At 42.8% G+C, this 17,051-nt stretch overlaps 1 protein-coding gene across 2 annotated transcripts in view; it reads right to left on the bottom strand.

Moving 5' to 3' along the window:
• Positions 1–17,051, bottom strand: part of AFF3 (ALF transcription elongation factor 3) — a 719,747-nt gene that overhangs the window by 43,511 nt on the left and 659,185 nt on the right. For both annotated transcript variants that reach the window (XM_066267825.1, XM_066267826.1), the window contains 4 exons: positions 15,588–16,673; positions 9,778–9,902; positions 6,426–6,627; positions 3,973–4,094 (listed from right to left, as the gene is read on the bottom strand). In XM_066267825.1, coding sequence (XP_066123922.1) covers positions 3,973–4,094; positions 6,426–6,627; positions 9,778–9,902; positions 15,588–16,673 — 1,535 coding nt within the window. The remainder of the gene's footprint in view (positions 1–3,972; positions 4,095–6,425; positions 6,628–9,777; positions 9,903–15,587; positions 16,674–17,051) is intronic.

The following is a 17,051-nucleotide window of genomic DNA, read 5'->3' as shown; positions in this document are numbered from 1 at the left end:
GTCAGTGTCTAATCTATCTCAGTTTTTGATCATGTTGTTAAACTATGACTTTCAAATGCAAATTTTCCTGTGGTAATTAAACACAATTCTAATCTCATGTTTTTATAAACGGTTAAAGCTCACCTGAGCAATTTACACCACTGAACCCTAATTATTTATGTAGTTGACCAACTGATTGTATTCATATTACATGCACTTTACCTAATAAATTAATGATAAGAGGAGAAAAATTCTGAGATGTCCTAAATTAAATTAACACAGGAGGAGAGAAAGAGAGAAAGAGTAGTTGAGCAGTTAATAGCTGTGGGCCAACTAGCAACAGCCTGCTCATGTTCCTGAAGGGATGCTGGAGCTCCGAGTCAACTTTTGTAGTGAGCAAAAGATGCTGTTTTATCCTGCGTATGCAGGAACTCTCAAGACTGTTGCCCGGACTGATAAAAAATAGTCAACATTTCTTCTTAACGTACTGTGCACCCAGCCTAGAACTGTCTCCATTTCACCTTTTCCTGCTGCCCATCTGTAACTAATGTAAATTCTTTCAAAATGACTTAGATCTTTCTTCCTCGAAACACATGTACAAAAGGATGGGTCAACTCCAGGAGGGCATTCATGTTGCCTCCTCCACTAACTCTATTGTTGGTGGAGTAGACTACGCACCCAGGGCCTGGACCTGGTCCTACTGTGGCTAGTATTTGGCTCAATAAACCCTTTCTTTCAGAAAAGCCTTGGTAGATTGTCCCTTTATCATTATAAAATGTCCATCTCTGTCCCTTGTTACCTTTTTTATCATGTAATCTATTTTTTCAGATATGTTTTCTCAGGGTGTCATTTGCTTCAAGTATCATTTTTCACCCTTTCACTTTGAGTCTTATTTGTCCTTGCAGCCAAGATGTGTCTCCTGAAGGCAGCATATGGCTGGTTTTGTTTTTTTGATCCTGTCAGCAACTCTGTGCCTTCTTAATGCAATCTCCATCAAAATCCCAATGACATTTTTTAAAGAAATAGAACAAAAATTCATCAGATTTGTATGGAACCACAAAAGACCCCAAATAGCCGAAGCAATCCTCAGAATAAGGAACAAAGCCACAGGTATCACCATCCCTGACTTCAAATTATACAATAAAGTGACAATAATTAAACCAGCATGGCACTGGCAGAAAAGCAGACACACAGACCAATGGAACAGAATTGAGAGCCCAGAAATAAACCCACATGTACACGGGCAAATAATTTTTGACAAAGGAGCCAAAACCACAAAATGGAGGAAAAAAAGCCTCTTCAATAAGTGGTGCTGGGAAAATTGGAAAGCCACATGCAAAAGAATAAACTATTTTTGCACCATCCATAAAAATGATCTCAAAATAAAGACCAAAATACAAGACCTGGAATAATAAAATACACAGAAGAAAATTTATGGACTTTAGTCTTAGGATTTTATGAATTTGACCTCAAAGGCAAGGGAAGATAAAACAAGCAAAAACAAATGAATAGACTACATCAAAATAAAAAGCTTCTACACAGCAAAAGAAACTGAAAACAAAACAAGGAGGCAACCAACCAAATGGGAGAAGATGTTTGCAAACAACACCTCTGATAAGGGGTTAACATCCGAAATATATTAATATAAAGAACTCATATAACAACAACAATCCAATTAAAAAATGGGCAGAGGACCTGCACAGACACTTCCCCCAAGAAGACACACAAATGGCTAACAGATACATAAAAATATGTTCAATTTTACTAGCTACCAGGAAAATGCAAATCAAAACCATAACGAGATAGCACCTCACACCTGTTAGAATGGTTACTATTAACAAGAAAAATAATAACAAATGTTGCAGAGATTGTGGAGAAAAAGAAACCCTCTCATTCACTGATGGTGAGAATGTAAGCTGGTACAGCCATTCTATTATAGAAAAAAGTATGGTGGCTCCTCAAGAAATTAAGACGAGAGCTACCATATGACCCAGCAATCCCTTTTCTGGGTATCTATCTAAAAATTTGAAAACATTTATTCGTAAAGAAATATTTACCCCTTATGCTCAATGAAGCATTATTCACAGTGGCCAGGAAATGAAAACAACCAAAATGTTCTTTGATAGAAGATTGGATAAAGAAGATGTGGTACATATATATATATATATATATATATATACAGTAGAATACTACTCAGCCATAAGAAAGGATGAAATATTGCCATTTGCAACAACATAGATCTTGAGAATATCATGCTAAGCAAAATAAGTCAGACAGAAAAAGTCAATAACCATATGATTTCACTCGTAGAATATAAAACTAAAAGTAACAAGTGAACAAACATTTGTTGGTTACCAGAGGGAAAAGGGGGTGGGGGAGGTAGAAGAGGGTAAAATGGGGGATAAATGGCAATGGAGGGACACTTGACTGGGTGTTGAACACATAATGCAATATACAGATGATCTATTATAGAATTATACACTTGAAACCTATAATAGTTTTATTAAGCAATGTCACTCCAATAAATTGAATAAAATAAAAAAAAAAAGCTCTGGTCCATGAAAGTTGCTTTGTCTGACACTGGCTACTACCCTTGCTACCTAGGGCAGTGGAGAATATGAGGGATGAGCAGGTGGTGAGGACCAGGAGGAGAGCATGCATGGGGCTGAGTGCCCACCGCAGCTGTTGGGAGAGGAGAAAACACACATCCCACATCCTCCTGGGCCACCCTTAACCTTTTGTACATAATGATCTTGGAACATGTTCAAGAAATGAAACAAAAAATGTGGACTTGGCTTTCTACCCCTAAATTCTACATCCAAGTTAGCTTATTGAAGACCAGGTGGTCCTCAAAAACCATAACTCATTCCCATTTCTCTGAGATGTCTACAGAGGTATTGAGTAGACCTTGTCTATACCCTGGTGAAATCAGGGCAGGGCAAGCGGAGGAGAGGAAGATGAGGATGGAACAGTCATGTCATCTGCACAGTGCTTTCAGTTCTTTGGATGAATGTCCTTAGGAGAGATCATAGCTGGATCCTAGGAGGACCCCTGGAAGACTGATGTCATGACTCATTTTTTATGATAAGGGAGATAGGACTTGGAGACATAGAGCACCGTTTAATGTTCTGACTTTGGGTGGGATTAGTGGTTTTGTCTGTCCCCCTTAGCCGGACTGTAAGTAATCTAGTCTGAGGGCAGATCCCTCGTTCTCACCCACTGCTGCACCCAGGACTAATGTGGGGCTTCAAACACATGCTCTCAGTGCTCAGTGAACAGCTGAAGCTGGAAACAGACAGCAAGCCGAACTCTTGAAACCACATCTCCTGCCTTCCCGGCTTGTCCTTGATACATATTTTTTTTCCCTAAGAGCCTGAATGATTTTCAGTATCTTTTCTATCGATTCTCATTTGTCATTTCCAGCATCTCAGGAGCATTCTAGGATCTTATTTTTATTCATCTGCTTTTCTTGTTTCTCCTTTTAACTTGATGCTGGGAATGAAAGTAATATTTGGGCTTTAGTGCTAGGATTGGGTGAAGGATGACAGGGTGTTTTCTCCTGTGTAAGAATTGTTTATACTGTTATAAAAAATATAGCATGTTAGAGGAAAAGAGCTTCCAGGAGGGAATCGCTATTATTCTTTGCTTATTATAATTTACAAAAAAAAAAAAGCTTCTTTTTTCTGGAAGCATACAACCACCAACAGTTCCAAATACAGGGGCTTAGGCAAAAAGACTCATTAATTCCATTTGCCTTAGCTTTCTGACATCTTGGATACAACTCCATTAGCATTGTTCATTCTAATGTTCAGAAGTCCCACCAGGACCCAGGGGTCCATTCAAAGTTAAGCTGCAATTCCCTTTGAGAGGGCAACATTTAACTGACCACATGGTATCAGAAATGGCTACACTAATTTAGAGGCATAGCCCCTTCCACCTGTGGACTGTCCATTCCACAGCATCCCTCCCCATATCAACAGAGTCCACACTTACATGTCATCGAAGACAAGTTTCTGCCTCTTGCAGTCCCGGTGGCTGTTGGAGCCTGGAGACCATGGCTCTGTCTGTGGCCGTGACTTGTGGAGAGTGTTTTCTGAATTGTGATGAGCTGCTTTCTAAACAACAAACAACACACCAGTTTTTGAGAAGCTGGCCATGGGGCTGGAGGAGCAACCTATTATACAGACTACCTGGTGTTCTTTAGTCTATGTTAGAATCGATGGTGCTTTTGTTTAAATAAAGAAAAGGAAATATGTGCATTCCAATTCTCAAGCTGAGGGCTTTCTTATACAAGGCTGGGCAAAAGTAAGTTCACAGTTGTTCACTTAGAAAATAATACAATAACCAATATATAATAATACAAGGAAAAACACTGTTTCACATACTCTCAACTGTAAACTTACCTCTGCCCAACCCTCCATGTTGCCCAATGTCATTCTCAGAACAGCATCAAAAGAGAAGTCCTAGTGTGGCCACTCTCACAGATCCAGAAACTATAGCGTGGCAAGGTTAAATAACTGGCCCAAGCTCAAGCAGCTACTGTGGAGGGAGGCTCAGGGCTTAGCAGTCTGACCTGACTTTTCTCAGTTGGCTAAACCAGTGGCTCTCCAGCTTGACTCTGCATGAGAATCATTCAGGGTCCTGTTATCACGCAGACAGCCAGGCCCATATCCAGCAGCTCCGGCTCAGGCACCAGCGGCCAGGAGCAGAACCTGGGAACGGGCATTTCTAACACACTCCAGGTGATGCGGACCTAGGGACCACGCCTGCAGAGACAATGGGCTGTCACCAACAGTCCCTCATAAAAGAGAAGCTGTTCAGATCACAACCTGACTGGTTTGCATTTGCTGTCAGTTGATTAGAAAAAGCCAGAGGGAATGACTAGAAATTATTTAAAATGTGTTTTTAAAAAGGAACATGCCTGATCTGTGAAAAAAATTGAGAAATTATAAATCTCGAGGTTACAAATATTTATAAAGCATCCATTGTGAGTGTAAGACATAGATCATAAAACAACTGTCTTTGGTTATGAAATTCAAATCAATTCTTCTGAAGTAATTAAAATGAACGCATACAAATGCTTCTCAAAATACAGACTGCTTGTCTGTGTGGATCCAGCCTCCCTGTTGCAGGGCCTTTGCTCTGTGACTTTCCTTGTTAACCAGCCTGTGGTTAGCCCTTTTGTACGCCGCTCTCCCTGGTTCGGGTTCTGCGCAGGCTTGGACTGACCTTCTCAGATCACAACTGCTTCTCTGCTGCTTGGCAAAGAGCCTGGCGCACGGGGAGCACTTGCTCAATGAGCATCCGTTCAGTGAAAGAGTGACTAAATAATTTCAAGCCTGTAATTTTTTATGTTTTTTACAATTTTTTGCACAGCATACAATTTTTTGCTTGTGATATAAGGATTTAGAAGCAAAGAAAAATATTTTTTGTTTTTAAATTTGAACTGGTAGCTTTTTATTTCAGGTTTTTCTAATATGGTTTTCTCAGACTCTTTCTGCAGCTTAGAATGAAAGATAATTGTTCCCAAATGAGGGTGCATTTCCTGATGATACAACAAGATTTAGGTTCTTGCAAGATCTTCTACCAACTTGATCTTATTACCCCATGGGATAAAGCAGTAAGTGCTGTGTACCCGTCTCTCTTGGCAGGGCCCTAGGCTCCCGTTTCATCCTTCCCCACTGCTCCTGACGGGCACAGGGACTTGAGCGCATGTGTGGGGAGTCCTGGAATGAACAATGAACCCCAGAGGGTGCTTGGTCCCAGGCCACAAGCTGGTAGGCAGAGGGGGCCGTGGTAGTGTTGGGCTTAGATAACATCATCTCATTTAAATCTTACCACACTGTTTTGCAAATGAGATCTGTTTTGCAAAGGGCCCAGAGAGATGAAGGGAGTGACCAAGGTCAGTGGACCCCAACCCCCTGCCGTTCCTCAGGGGAGTGCAGGGTGCTAGAATCAACTGAGGAAGTCACTGCAAAAGGGATGGTGGTGGGGGGTCCCACTCTGTGGCTGCTACACTGGTCACCCAGGTTGCAGTGTGAACCCCAACATTCTGGCCTGGGGTTTCTATTGCAGGCTTAGCTGTCCTGAGGCAAGGAATCTTTTCAAATGGAAAGGTGGGTTGGTCCCAAACTGTCAATTTACTTTGTCCCATGGTAGCATTACTCTGGCGCTATTTCCTTCAGAATGGGAAATACAGTTCTGTAATGAGGGAGACTTGGCTTCCCGAGCAGAGCAGAAGGGGTTCCCTCAGTGGTTTCCTCTTCCGCAGCCCTCCCTTTGGCGAGGCGAGGGCAGCCCCTGGCCAGGCCTTCCCAGAGCAGCCTTAGGGATCCCTTCTGGAACCTCAAGAGCATGTTCAGACTGTGCTGGGCCAGAGACAGGCAGAGCACAGGGGTGTGTTCAGCTTCATTTTAGTTTGAATTGGGACAAGAGCATCAACGTACCGTGAGGTCTCCGGCATGAGACTGCAGCTGGTTCTCTGCCTTCAGTTTCTTGCTGGAGGTGGTGGAAGGGAACAAACCACTGCCGTTGGACCTGCTGGAAGACGTCAGGTCCTCACTGGGGTATTTGTGCTTAGAGACATCGGAGAGGGGTGAGATGGGCGACCGGAGCAGTTTTTCATTTTTATTTATGGGTATTGCCAAGCTGAAAAAGAAAATCACAGTAATGGAATGTCACACAGCCAGCTCAGCAAGAGGTCAATGTTTTATATATGATCCAAACCTCCTATTTAAAACCATCTGGTAAGAAGATGTTTATGGGGAAATATTATACCAGGAAACAATTTTATGGCATTAGGACCATAACAAACAATAAGCAAATTTCACTCGTTGTTTCTTTACTTGTCCTAAGGGATGAAGAGTAATGTTGGAGTTAAATAACTAAGGCTAATAAGACTTTCATCTCTCAAGTTTTTTGTCCAAGGATCTCAGAATGCACAACAAACTTCTTCCTGTTCTAGTAAGTGTAAGCAGCAAGTAATGAGAAAGTCAATCAAGTGTTATACATGTTCTTCACTTCTAAAAGGGCTTTTGCTAACACCTGATCTTATACTAATTGTTATATGCAGAATAAAAGAATCACAGAATAACCTGCAAAGCAAGAAACAAGTTTAATTGTGAGGTTTCTGAGCTAACCAGGCATTAATCAAAATAACACAGAATAGAAAACTCATCAGAAATTAAAATTTCAGATTCTTAGCTCCTTATTTTAGCTTCAAAACTATTGTCTATAGACTCTCCCCCAAAATTACCCATCAGAAAGGGGAGTCATTTTTAATTTTTATTTTTCGAGAGAGTGACAGGAAGGAAGAGAGATGAGAAGCATCACCTGGTAGTTGTGACACTTTAGTTGTTCATTGATTGGTTTTCATACGTGCCTTGACCAGTGACAGTGTTTGAGCCAATCCAGTGACTCCTTGCTCAAGGCAGTGACCATGGGCTCAAGCCAGCCAGCAATCTTGAGCTTCAAGCCAGTGACCATGGGATTATGTTGATTATCTGCACACAAGCAGGCAACCCTGTGCTCAAGCTGGTGACCTTGGGGTTTTGAACCTGAGACCTCAGCGTCCCAGGTCGATGCTCTATCCACTGTGCCATCACTGGTCAGGTTGCAGTTATGACTTTTTAACTGGATGTGTTGGCTATCACTAGAAGCCATTAAAGTCACTTCAATAAGCAATTTCCTTGTTTGTGACAGTGTAGAAATTATAAACACAGGCCTCAAATGATAAAGCTAATGTTTTCAAGATTATGCAAAAAGACATGTTTAGGGATAGAACTGTAGTGATAGACATCTGACAACCCAGAAATAAACAGAGGCGCCCTGGGGAGCTGCCTCGGTGATGAGGAAGGCGCTGATACTGAAGACAGATATGAACAGTTTAAATAGAATTGTCTCTTGACACATGAGTGAAAAAACTTCTAAGTCTCTGTTATTTTACCTATATGTTATTTTAATGTTTTAAAATTAAAAAAATATTTTAATTGATTTTCTAGAAAGAGAGAGACAGAACTATTGACCTATTACTGTATGTATTTTGGGGATCAAACTCACAACTCCTGCATATCAGGATGACGCTCCAACCAACTAGGCAATCTGACCAGGGCTATGTATATGTGATTATAAATGTTCACAGAATACTAAATTATTATATTCAATGTTGTTATGCACATATGATTATTTTTTTTCATCATTATAAGTTTATACAGTCAAGTTAACCAAAGAAACTTTCTTTGTATCTCTTTTCGGGATGGGTGATCACTTCATATAAGGGGGTTGTCTTATCACATGGGTATAACTTGACAGCAGCCATCACAAATCCAGAAGTACACAGATCACCTTTCCTAGAAAGTGCTCAAAGCACTCTCATATGCATTGTCTCGTTACTTAACACAAAACCACCAGAGGGAGCCGGCTCTGCCAGGCAAGAGTGTACATAACCTGTGAGCCGTGAACTTGGATGGAAGAAAGTAACATCCTCATTTTAATTAACCTCTCATTGAAATTGGGCATCTTGAATACTGTTTATTATCATCGCTACTTAGAAATCATGGTGGTTACCAGATTTGCTAGAAAGATTACTGAATACACAGAGAAGTGAATATATAACTGTACCACACATTTGAAAGACCATTTGGAACCACATTTTTTCTATTCATTTTCCCAATACTTGGGATACTGTCCACCTGCACAGAGTTTGTGAACAAGGTCAGCTTCATGTGCAGCTCTCCCTCCAAGGACCCTCGCTTCCCTTCCCAAGGTGATTCTAACACTGCAAGCAGCCCCGGTTCACATGTTCTTGCTCTCCAATTTTCTCTCCAAGTTTTAGTGCTGCTCTACATCTTTTCCTAACCTTTCAGTTTACATTTTTATGTGTTGTGCTGAAGCATTAATCTCCCCTTAAAAATTCTCTGTGCACATCAGGCAGAGTGAGGAGTGTCTTAGCAAAGGAAAAGTGATTTCTGAGCTGCAGTGTCCCTAAATGGAAAGAGCTTCTATGACTGATGAGAAGCTGCTCACTTATGATAAATATCTGGGACCTTGCCTTGCTAGAAAGACATTTGTCACAGAGGGGATTCACTGCAATTTAGGTCCATCTGGAACTGTTTCAGAGGAATCACTAGGTGGCCATTTCACCTTGGAGACACAGATCCTGTCTAACAGCACCATTTTAGTCTGTATCCAAGAGCTTCAGGTGCCTCATGTGAAAATTCTGCTCAAAGTTTCTATTTCTCCATCCATGTAATAAGCTTCATGTTCTATGGGTTTAGTTGCAATTCAAATAATAGTTTAAATTACAGTGATTTTCAACCTTTTCTGAGCTGCGGCACATTTTTTACATTTACAAAATCCTGGGGCACACCACCTACCAAAATGACACTCTAACACAGTACATATTATACATATAGTTAATAATATAGTTTCTAAATGTATTTATACTCACACCTGACCATGTCTCACGGCACACTAGTGTGCCACGGCACACTGGTTGAAAAACACTGTTTAAAAATTTAGTTACTAAGTTTTCAGAGGAAAAGGTGTGTCTTTGGGAGTGCAGAACTGTGTGGAATGAGTTACCGGTCTTTTGTTACAAAGAAGTACACACACCTGGAGCTGTGACACGAGGCACACACCCAGACGTAATTGTTTGCCTTAGGTTAACCAAGGAGAGCAAGTCTGCAGACCCAGACCAGAACAGTCATTAAAAGCTCTGACTCTCCCCCAATGCGGCACCTGACTTTCAGACCCAGAGATCCCTCCAGCTCACCTCTACCTTCTAGGGAACACACAAACCTGTTGATGTTCATGTTGCAATGATTGGCAGACATAGCGTTGTTGGCAGAGGCGGCTAGTCGTGAAGAGCTTTCCTTCTCTCCCTGCATCTTCTTGATCTCCCTGTAGTCGTCTTCATTGTCACACTGCATGGAAACAAGCAAAACCAATCAGCTTTGATTTTAAGGGATCGTAATGAGCCACTGTCACTGACTTCCAAAGAGAATGAATGGCCTTTCGGGAGACCAGCTCACTCAGCCTCTTTGTGAAGCATCCTGAGCAGCAATGTGGTCGCAGCATGCTTGGCCCTGGTCTAGGTTCCCAGTTGGTTCCTCAACAAATAAGGATGAGATCTGTCAGTTTTACTATTGATAGTTCAGTGAGAGGAAAAGCATGGCATCACGATAAAAACGCAGGCCTAAACATTGTGAATGATGAAAGCTACTCTGCCAGCCACAGACCGGATTTAGCCAGCTTTGACGACTCTCATTTGGGCATTTCTTGGTCTCCAAACAAGGTATAACAACCTATTCTGGCTTAATGCCATGAGGACAGAGACAGCTTGAAGTTTGTCTCTGGCTTTTATGAATTCATGGATTTTATGAATTTCAAGCAAAGGTTGTTACCTCTTGGTGCCTTAATTCTAGTTAACAGCGACTCTCCCATGACATCTTTGAACTCTTAAAGTACCTCTTTATAAAACAGTACTTTAATTAATTTCTATTTTCCATGATTGTGTTTAAGTTCAGACATGTATGAGGGTGCGATGCCAATGCACTTTACAAAGTTCTGTGTTTGGTGAGACAGCAGGAACACAGTTATGGTGTATGCAGGGCTCTCGGCAGTGTTTTCCAGATGCCAAGCACTGGCACCAAAGATAGAAAGACTTTGACCTTTTCTCGCTAACTGGGATTCTCACAAGGATCCCAAAGACTCACACTGGAACAGGATCCCTAAGGAGGGCCCAAACTGAAGCTCTGATCCCAGGCCTTGGTGCCAGGCCTCCAGCAGGGCCAGATTCTGCACCTTGACAGCCAAGCGCTCTAGTGTCCCATTTCCTGCACCCAGTTTTGGGGTCTTAACACCCCAGATGCTGAGCAAAGAGTGACAAGAAAATGTTCTTTCACTTCTCTGTGTCTGTGTTTAATGATGATTCATTGGATTTTATGGGCTGGGTGTCAGGGTTGGCATACATGAAGTTTTTAATAAGTTAAAATTTAAAAAGGACATAAATAATAAAATTATTTAAATATAGAACATTGTGGAATTTATATATACTTCTTTCTGCACATCTCTCTCTCTCTCTCTCTCTCTCTCTCTCTCTCTTGTTTTTACAGAGACAGAGAGAGAGTCAGAGAGAGGGATAGACAGGGACAGACAGACAGGAACGGAGAAAGATGAGAAGCATCAATTATCAGTTTTTCATTGTGACACCTTAGTTGTTCATTGATTGCTTTCTCATGTGCCTTGACTGTGGGCCTTCAGCAGATCGAGTAACCCCTTGCTTAAGCCAGCGACCTTGGGTCCAAGCTGGTGAGCCTTGCTCAAACCAGATGAGCCCGCGCTCAAGCTGGAGACCTCGGGATCTCGAACCTGGGTCCTTCCGCATCCCAGTCCGACGCTCTATCCACTGCGCCACTGCCTGGTTAGGCTGCACATCTCTCTCTTAGCTATGTATACCTATATAGCTATCTGTAGTTCCTATCTATATTTATCAACTTTTAGCTCTGTATAGTTCTTATATGTTGATATATCTCTCTTTCTCTCTTTTCTCTCTGTCTCTCTCTTTCCATTAGCCTATCCATTTATTCATCCATCCCCAGGTGATCAATTGACTGATTAATCACCTGGGGATGGATGGATAAATCAATCCAAAAGTAATGAAGAAGGCAGGAAATCCAGAGGAAAATAGGAAGAAAGAGAAGTAGGGAAGTAGTGAGCTAACCCTTACTATTAAATTATATTGTTTGAACTTGACCAATGCCCTTGGCAAAGATGTCACCATTTTACAAACCCAGGGAGTCAACTAAAGAAAAGGTAAGGTCACCAGATTAAGGTGACCTAGGACTCCAGGAATGACGGCATAATTTGCTGGTTCAGCAGAAAATGAAAATGTTGGGCCCCTTGTTCAAAAAGCAGGAAAAGATCCCTAAATCCCAATACAATGAAATACCACCTCACACTTGTCAGAATGGCTCTCTAACAAGAGATAAGAAATACCAAGTGTTGGCGAGAATTGGGAAAAAAGGGAATCCTCCTCCATTGTTAGTGGGAATGTAAATTGGTGCAGCCACTATGAAAAACAGTATGGAGGTTCCTCAAAACTTAAAACTAGAACTACCATATGATGTAGCAATTCTACTTCTGGGTATTCATCTGAAGAAAATGAAAATATTATACTAACTCTAAAGAGATACATGTATCCAATGTTCATTGCAGCATTATTTACAATAGCCAAGATATGGAAATAACAACCTACATATCCATCAATGAATGAATGAAGAAAATTATATATATATAAACACATATGTACAAACAACGAAATATTATTCAGGCATAAAAAAGAATAAAATATTGCCATTTGCAACAATGAAGGTAGAACTTGAGGGCATTATACTAAGTGAAATACGTCAGACAGGAAAACATAAATGCTGTATGATTTCACTTTTATGTGGAATCTAAAAACAAACATAAAACACAAATAAAACCTCAAGCTTATGTATATAGAGAACAGAATGGAAGTTGTCTAGGGGCTTGGGAAGGTTTGAGGGAAGAGTGGGAAAAATAGGTGAAGGGGGTCAAAGGGTACAAACTTCCAGTTACATAATAAATAAGACCTGGGATGTCATATATAGCATAGTGACTATAGTTGATAATACTGTTTTGCATATTTGAAAGTAGATAGGAGATTAGATCTTGAAAGTTCTCATCAGGAGCAATGTAATTTGTAATTATGTATGATGATGAATGTTAATTGGACTTATTGTGGTAATCATTTTGCAATATACATAAATACAGAATCATTACACTGTATACCAGAAACTAATATGATGTTGTGTCAATTATACTGCAATTTTTTTTTTTTAAAGCAAATAGAGCAGGGGTCGGGAACCTATGGCTCGTGAGCCAGATGTGGCTCTTTTGATGGCTGCATCTGGCTCACAGACAAATCTTTAATAAAAATAATAACATTAAAAATATAAAACATTCTCATGTATCACAATCCATTCATTTCCTACAGCTCATGTTCATGGTTGTGGGTGGCTGGAGCCAATCACAGCTGTCTTCTGGGAAAACACCAAATTTTTATTGGATAATGCGTAATGTACAAGGGTTGTTGTATGGCTCTCATGGAATTACATTTTAAAATATGTGGCATGGCTCTCTCAGCCAAAAAGGTTTCCAACTCCTGGTATAGAGTAACATATAAAGTACTAATACATAAAACATTTCTTGTCTCTCAAGGTATCTCTCGTGTTCTGCCATTGTGATGTTTGTTGGATATTTTATATTGTGCTCGTTGAGGGGTTGGCATACTTGGGGGAGGGGTGGTGAGTGTAGACACTCAAGGGGCCAGGAGTCCTGTCCTGCTGACTGGGTCCACAAGCAGAGGGTTTCCAGTGCCTGCCAGTTGTGGGACCACCTGTGGAGGGGAAGGGAAGTCAAGTCGGGTATTTCCCCTTTCTGTGGCCCATCCCCTAACCCAAGGCAAACAGGCAACCCTCAGGGGATTGCAGTTTCCTTTCCGGGCTCAGTCCCTGGACTGTGATTGGGTGAGATGCCCATCCTGACCCGACCCTCACTCTGCCTGTCCCTTGGCCCCTGGATGCCCAGGGCAGCAGCCTAGTCCCTGGAAGCGCCAGAAGTATAAAGGGGCCAAAGGGCAGGGAAAACATGTCCTAAAAAAACATTTGGGATTTTAGGTGGGTCAAAGTTCCACATGGCCCTGCTTATGCTCTATTGTCCCATTAGGCTTCACTTACAAAACACAAATTAAAAAATAAAATGAAGAATTTGAAGATGGCAACTACAAGCATTAACTGAAGCCCAAGCCCTTCTGAACAGGGGTCTTGTGGGAAAGTACTACACAGACATGAGGCTGACTTCTTATTGGGAGACCCTGAGCAAGACAGCCTGGGCCCATTCCTGGCTCTGCCTCTACTTAGTGAACCTGGGGCAAGTCCCTTTAGGCTCTTAGGCCTCAGTTTCCTCATCTGTAAAATGGGCATGACAATAATATTTGCTTCATAAAGTTATGAGGACTAAATGATTTAATACGTACAAGTGCTTAGAACAGCATACCTCACAAGGACATACATACGTGTTAAAAACTAACTGCTGTTAATGATTTTGTCCTAACTTTAGAACTATCCATGATTACTGAAATCTCTGGTTTGTCATCTGTTGTGTTTTTCACTGTGGTCCAAGTTACTTTTGAAGATACAGAAATAGAAGGGACAAAAGCCTTCCACATTGGCTGTAATTTATGGCTAGGTTACTCCCCTGCTCAACAATCTTCAAAAACATCTGGTCTGCTTTCAGATGTGCTTCCAGCTCTCCTGTACCTGAACTGTCTTTCTCACTCCCATGCTTCCCTGTTTACCTTTCCCCTCTTTTGGTGTCACTTCATCCCTGACCCTCTGATTACGGTCCCATGCCACATACAGCGTCATAGTCAGTGACGGACTGCATATAGGATGGTGGTCCCATCAGACTGCAATGGAGCTGACACATTCCTGTTGCTTAGTGATGCTGTAGTGGCTCTGGCATCACCCACAATGCATTAGTCCTGTGTTTGTGGTGATGCTGGTGCAAACAGACCTACTGTGCTGCTAGTCGTATGAAAGCACCTACAATTATGTACAGTACAAATACTTGATAATGATAAATGACTGTTCCTGATTTACAGATTTACTATACTTTTCATTGTTATTTTAGAGTGCACTCTTTCTACTTATTAAACCAAGTTTTTGGTAAAACAGCATGCCATTTTATGTTAGCAGCAGCCTCACACATCTCATGTCTGCCTCTCTGATGGAATTTTCCCTCATGCTTGATAATGCCATGTTTGTCTTGCACAGTAACTGCCATGCAAGCTTTGAGCCTAGGCGCCACAGGCTATCCCATACAGCCCAGGTGTGTAGTAGACCATCTAGGTTTGTGTAACTGCACTATAGGAGGACTGAACAAGAATAGAATCACTAACAATGTATTTCTCAGAACAAACCCTAGTCATTAAGGGGCACATGACTGTACTCAAATGTTCTCCGTCCTTAAGACCCTGTTCCCACCCCCTCTCCACCACCAAGCTCCTTGATCTACATGACTGGAAACAACAGATGTTGGCTCTGAAGCTGTCGTCTGGTATTAGGCACTTCAGTCTTCATGCTTTGCTCCAGGCACAGCCTTAAATTTTGTTGGCTTCTTAGGAAACAATAACATCTGTTGATATCAACACATCTCTTCCAACAATTCACCACACCTTCAGCTTTTCTACCTCTTCCAGCCTGCCCAGCAGCCACTTGATAAAGATTTACTGTAGGCCTTCTTCAACATGCAGTGGGACAGGGCTTAGTTATTCAGAGCTAAAAACGGGAATAATAATGGCATGCCCTGCACTGCGTGGTTTTAAGGTTTAACTGAGTTAATGTATGTCAACCAGCTACTGCAATATCTGACACGTGTGAAGTGCTACATAAATGTCTGTTGAGCAAGGACACACAGGTCTGCCACCTCACGTTTTGGATCAGCAGCCTACTTGTGCTGTCATCTCAGCCACAAGTTAAGGGACAACCCTCCTTCCCTGCCTGTCCCTCATCCCCAAGCCTTACCTTGCGTTTCCTCTTAGATTTTGGCAAAGCCTTCTCTGAGGGTGTGTCTGACGGGTGGCTTGGAGGTATGCTCTCAGTGTCCTTGGCCACAGGAGTGCTTAAGACTCCAGGGTCCTGGGGCAAGTGTTCTGGGATTCTGGACAGGAGGGTCAGGTCAATTTTGACCCACAGAGACCTGACCTCATCACTGTCCTTCAGGGGGGAGAGAAGTTCATTGCGGCCGAAGGGGACCAGTGTGTAGAACTGCTCCTCCAGCTCCTTGGCGATGTCACTGGTGGTCCTGGCGTTGATAGAGCCTACGTTGGCGCGGGGGCCACCGCCACTGCTGATGCTGCTGGTAGCCTCCTTGAGCCTCTGGTCACTGGCAGAGGAGGCTGTGGCTGTAGTCTGCGCTTTGGCCAGAGGGTACTCCTCCTGCTCTGACTCCAGGTCCGAGTCCGAGGAGGAGGATGAAGAGGACGACTCTGTCTCGATGAACTCTTTGGACTTGGGGACAATCCTGCTCAGTCCCCGCGTACGGCGCTTCTCGCAGGTGACTGAGGCGCGCAGCTCCTTGCGGTGGCTTGTCCTGCTATTGCCACAGGGCCTGGCTTTGGTGGGCTCCGGCGGGACCGCTGCGCTTGTCCCCAGCGCATCCGCCGGCTCCTCCGGCCGCTGGCAGTTAGCGCTCTCGCAGGCCGAGGTCCTCTCAGTGCGTCTCGGGGGCTTTTTGCTGGCAGACCTCCGCGTGGGTACAGGGGCGCTCTCGGGGGGCACACTGGGGACCGTTGGCGGTGGGGCAGCTGCAGTCACGGCCACAGCTGCGGGCGGGGACTTCTGCTTTACCCCCTTAGTCCCCGGGGCCTTGTTAGCAGTCCTTGGCCTCTGCTCTTCCTTGCAGATGCTCTTGCTGTCCTTCTCTCTCAGGCCGGCTTGGCAGCCCTCAGGGAGCTTGGCGCAGTCCTGCACTTGGTCCTTCCCAGGAGTGTAGTACTGACTGCGCTCCAGGCTGTGGCTCTCATTCTGGATCAGAATAGGAGGTTTGTGAGGATTAACTTTGTTTAGCCATTTATCCAGCTGCCACTTGTTCGAGGACGCAGGCTCAGCCTAAAAAGCAGACCAACAACAAACAGAACATCTTTTATTAGACTGACTTAAAAGGGACCTGGCTGTTTTTAAATTCACTTATTCCCTTTGGGTGTATGATCAGAAAATAAATAGGCTGGAAGAAGAAGGGACACAGGCACAGCAGTGTGTGGCAGCTCTCAGAGGGCACACAGGATGCAGGATGGTGTCCCTTTCCCGTCCCAGGTCACTCAAATGTTACCACGGGACTTTGAAGCCAATTAGCAAAAACTCGGGGATAGCACTGTGCTTCATCAGAACCTACTTCCAGAACCTCTGTTAGGCAGTGTAGACATTTTATAATTCTACACACCACACACATATAAAGGAGAGTCCATGAAAGTTTGCTAGCGAATAGTT

The sequence above is a fragment of the Saccopteryx bilineata genome, chromosome 3 (assembly GCF_036850765.1).
Source record: "Saccopteryx bilineata isolate mSacBil1 chromosome 3, mSacBil1_pri_phased_curated, whole genome shotgun sequence".
Lineage (NCBI taxonomy): Eukaryota > Metazoa > Chordata > Mammalia > Chiroptera > Emballonuridae > Saccopteryx > Saccopteryx bilineata.
The sequence above is the reverse complement of the archived record's forward strand: the minus strand, read 5'-3'. Positions and strand labels throughout refer to the sequence as shown.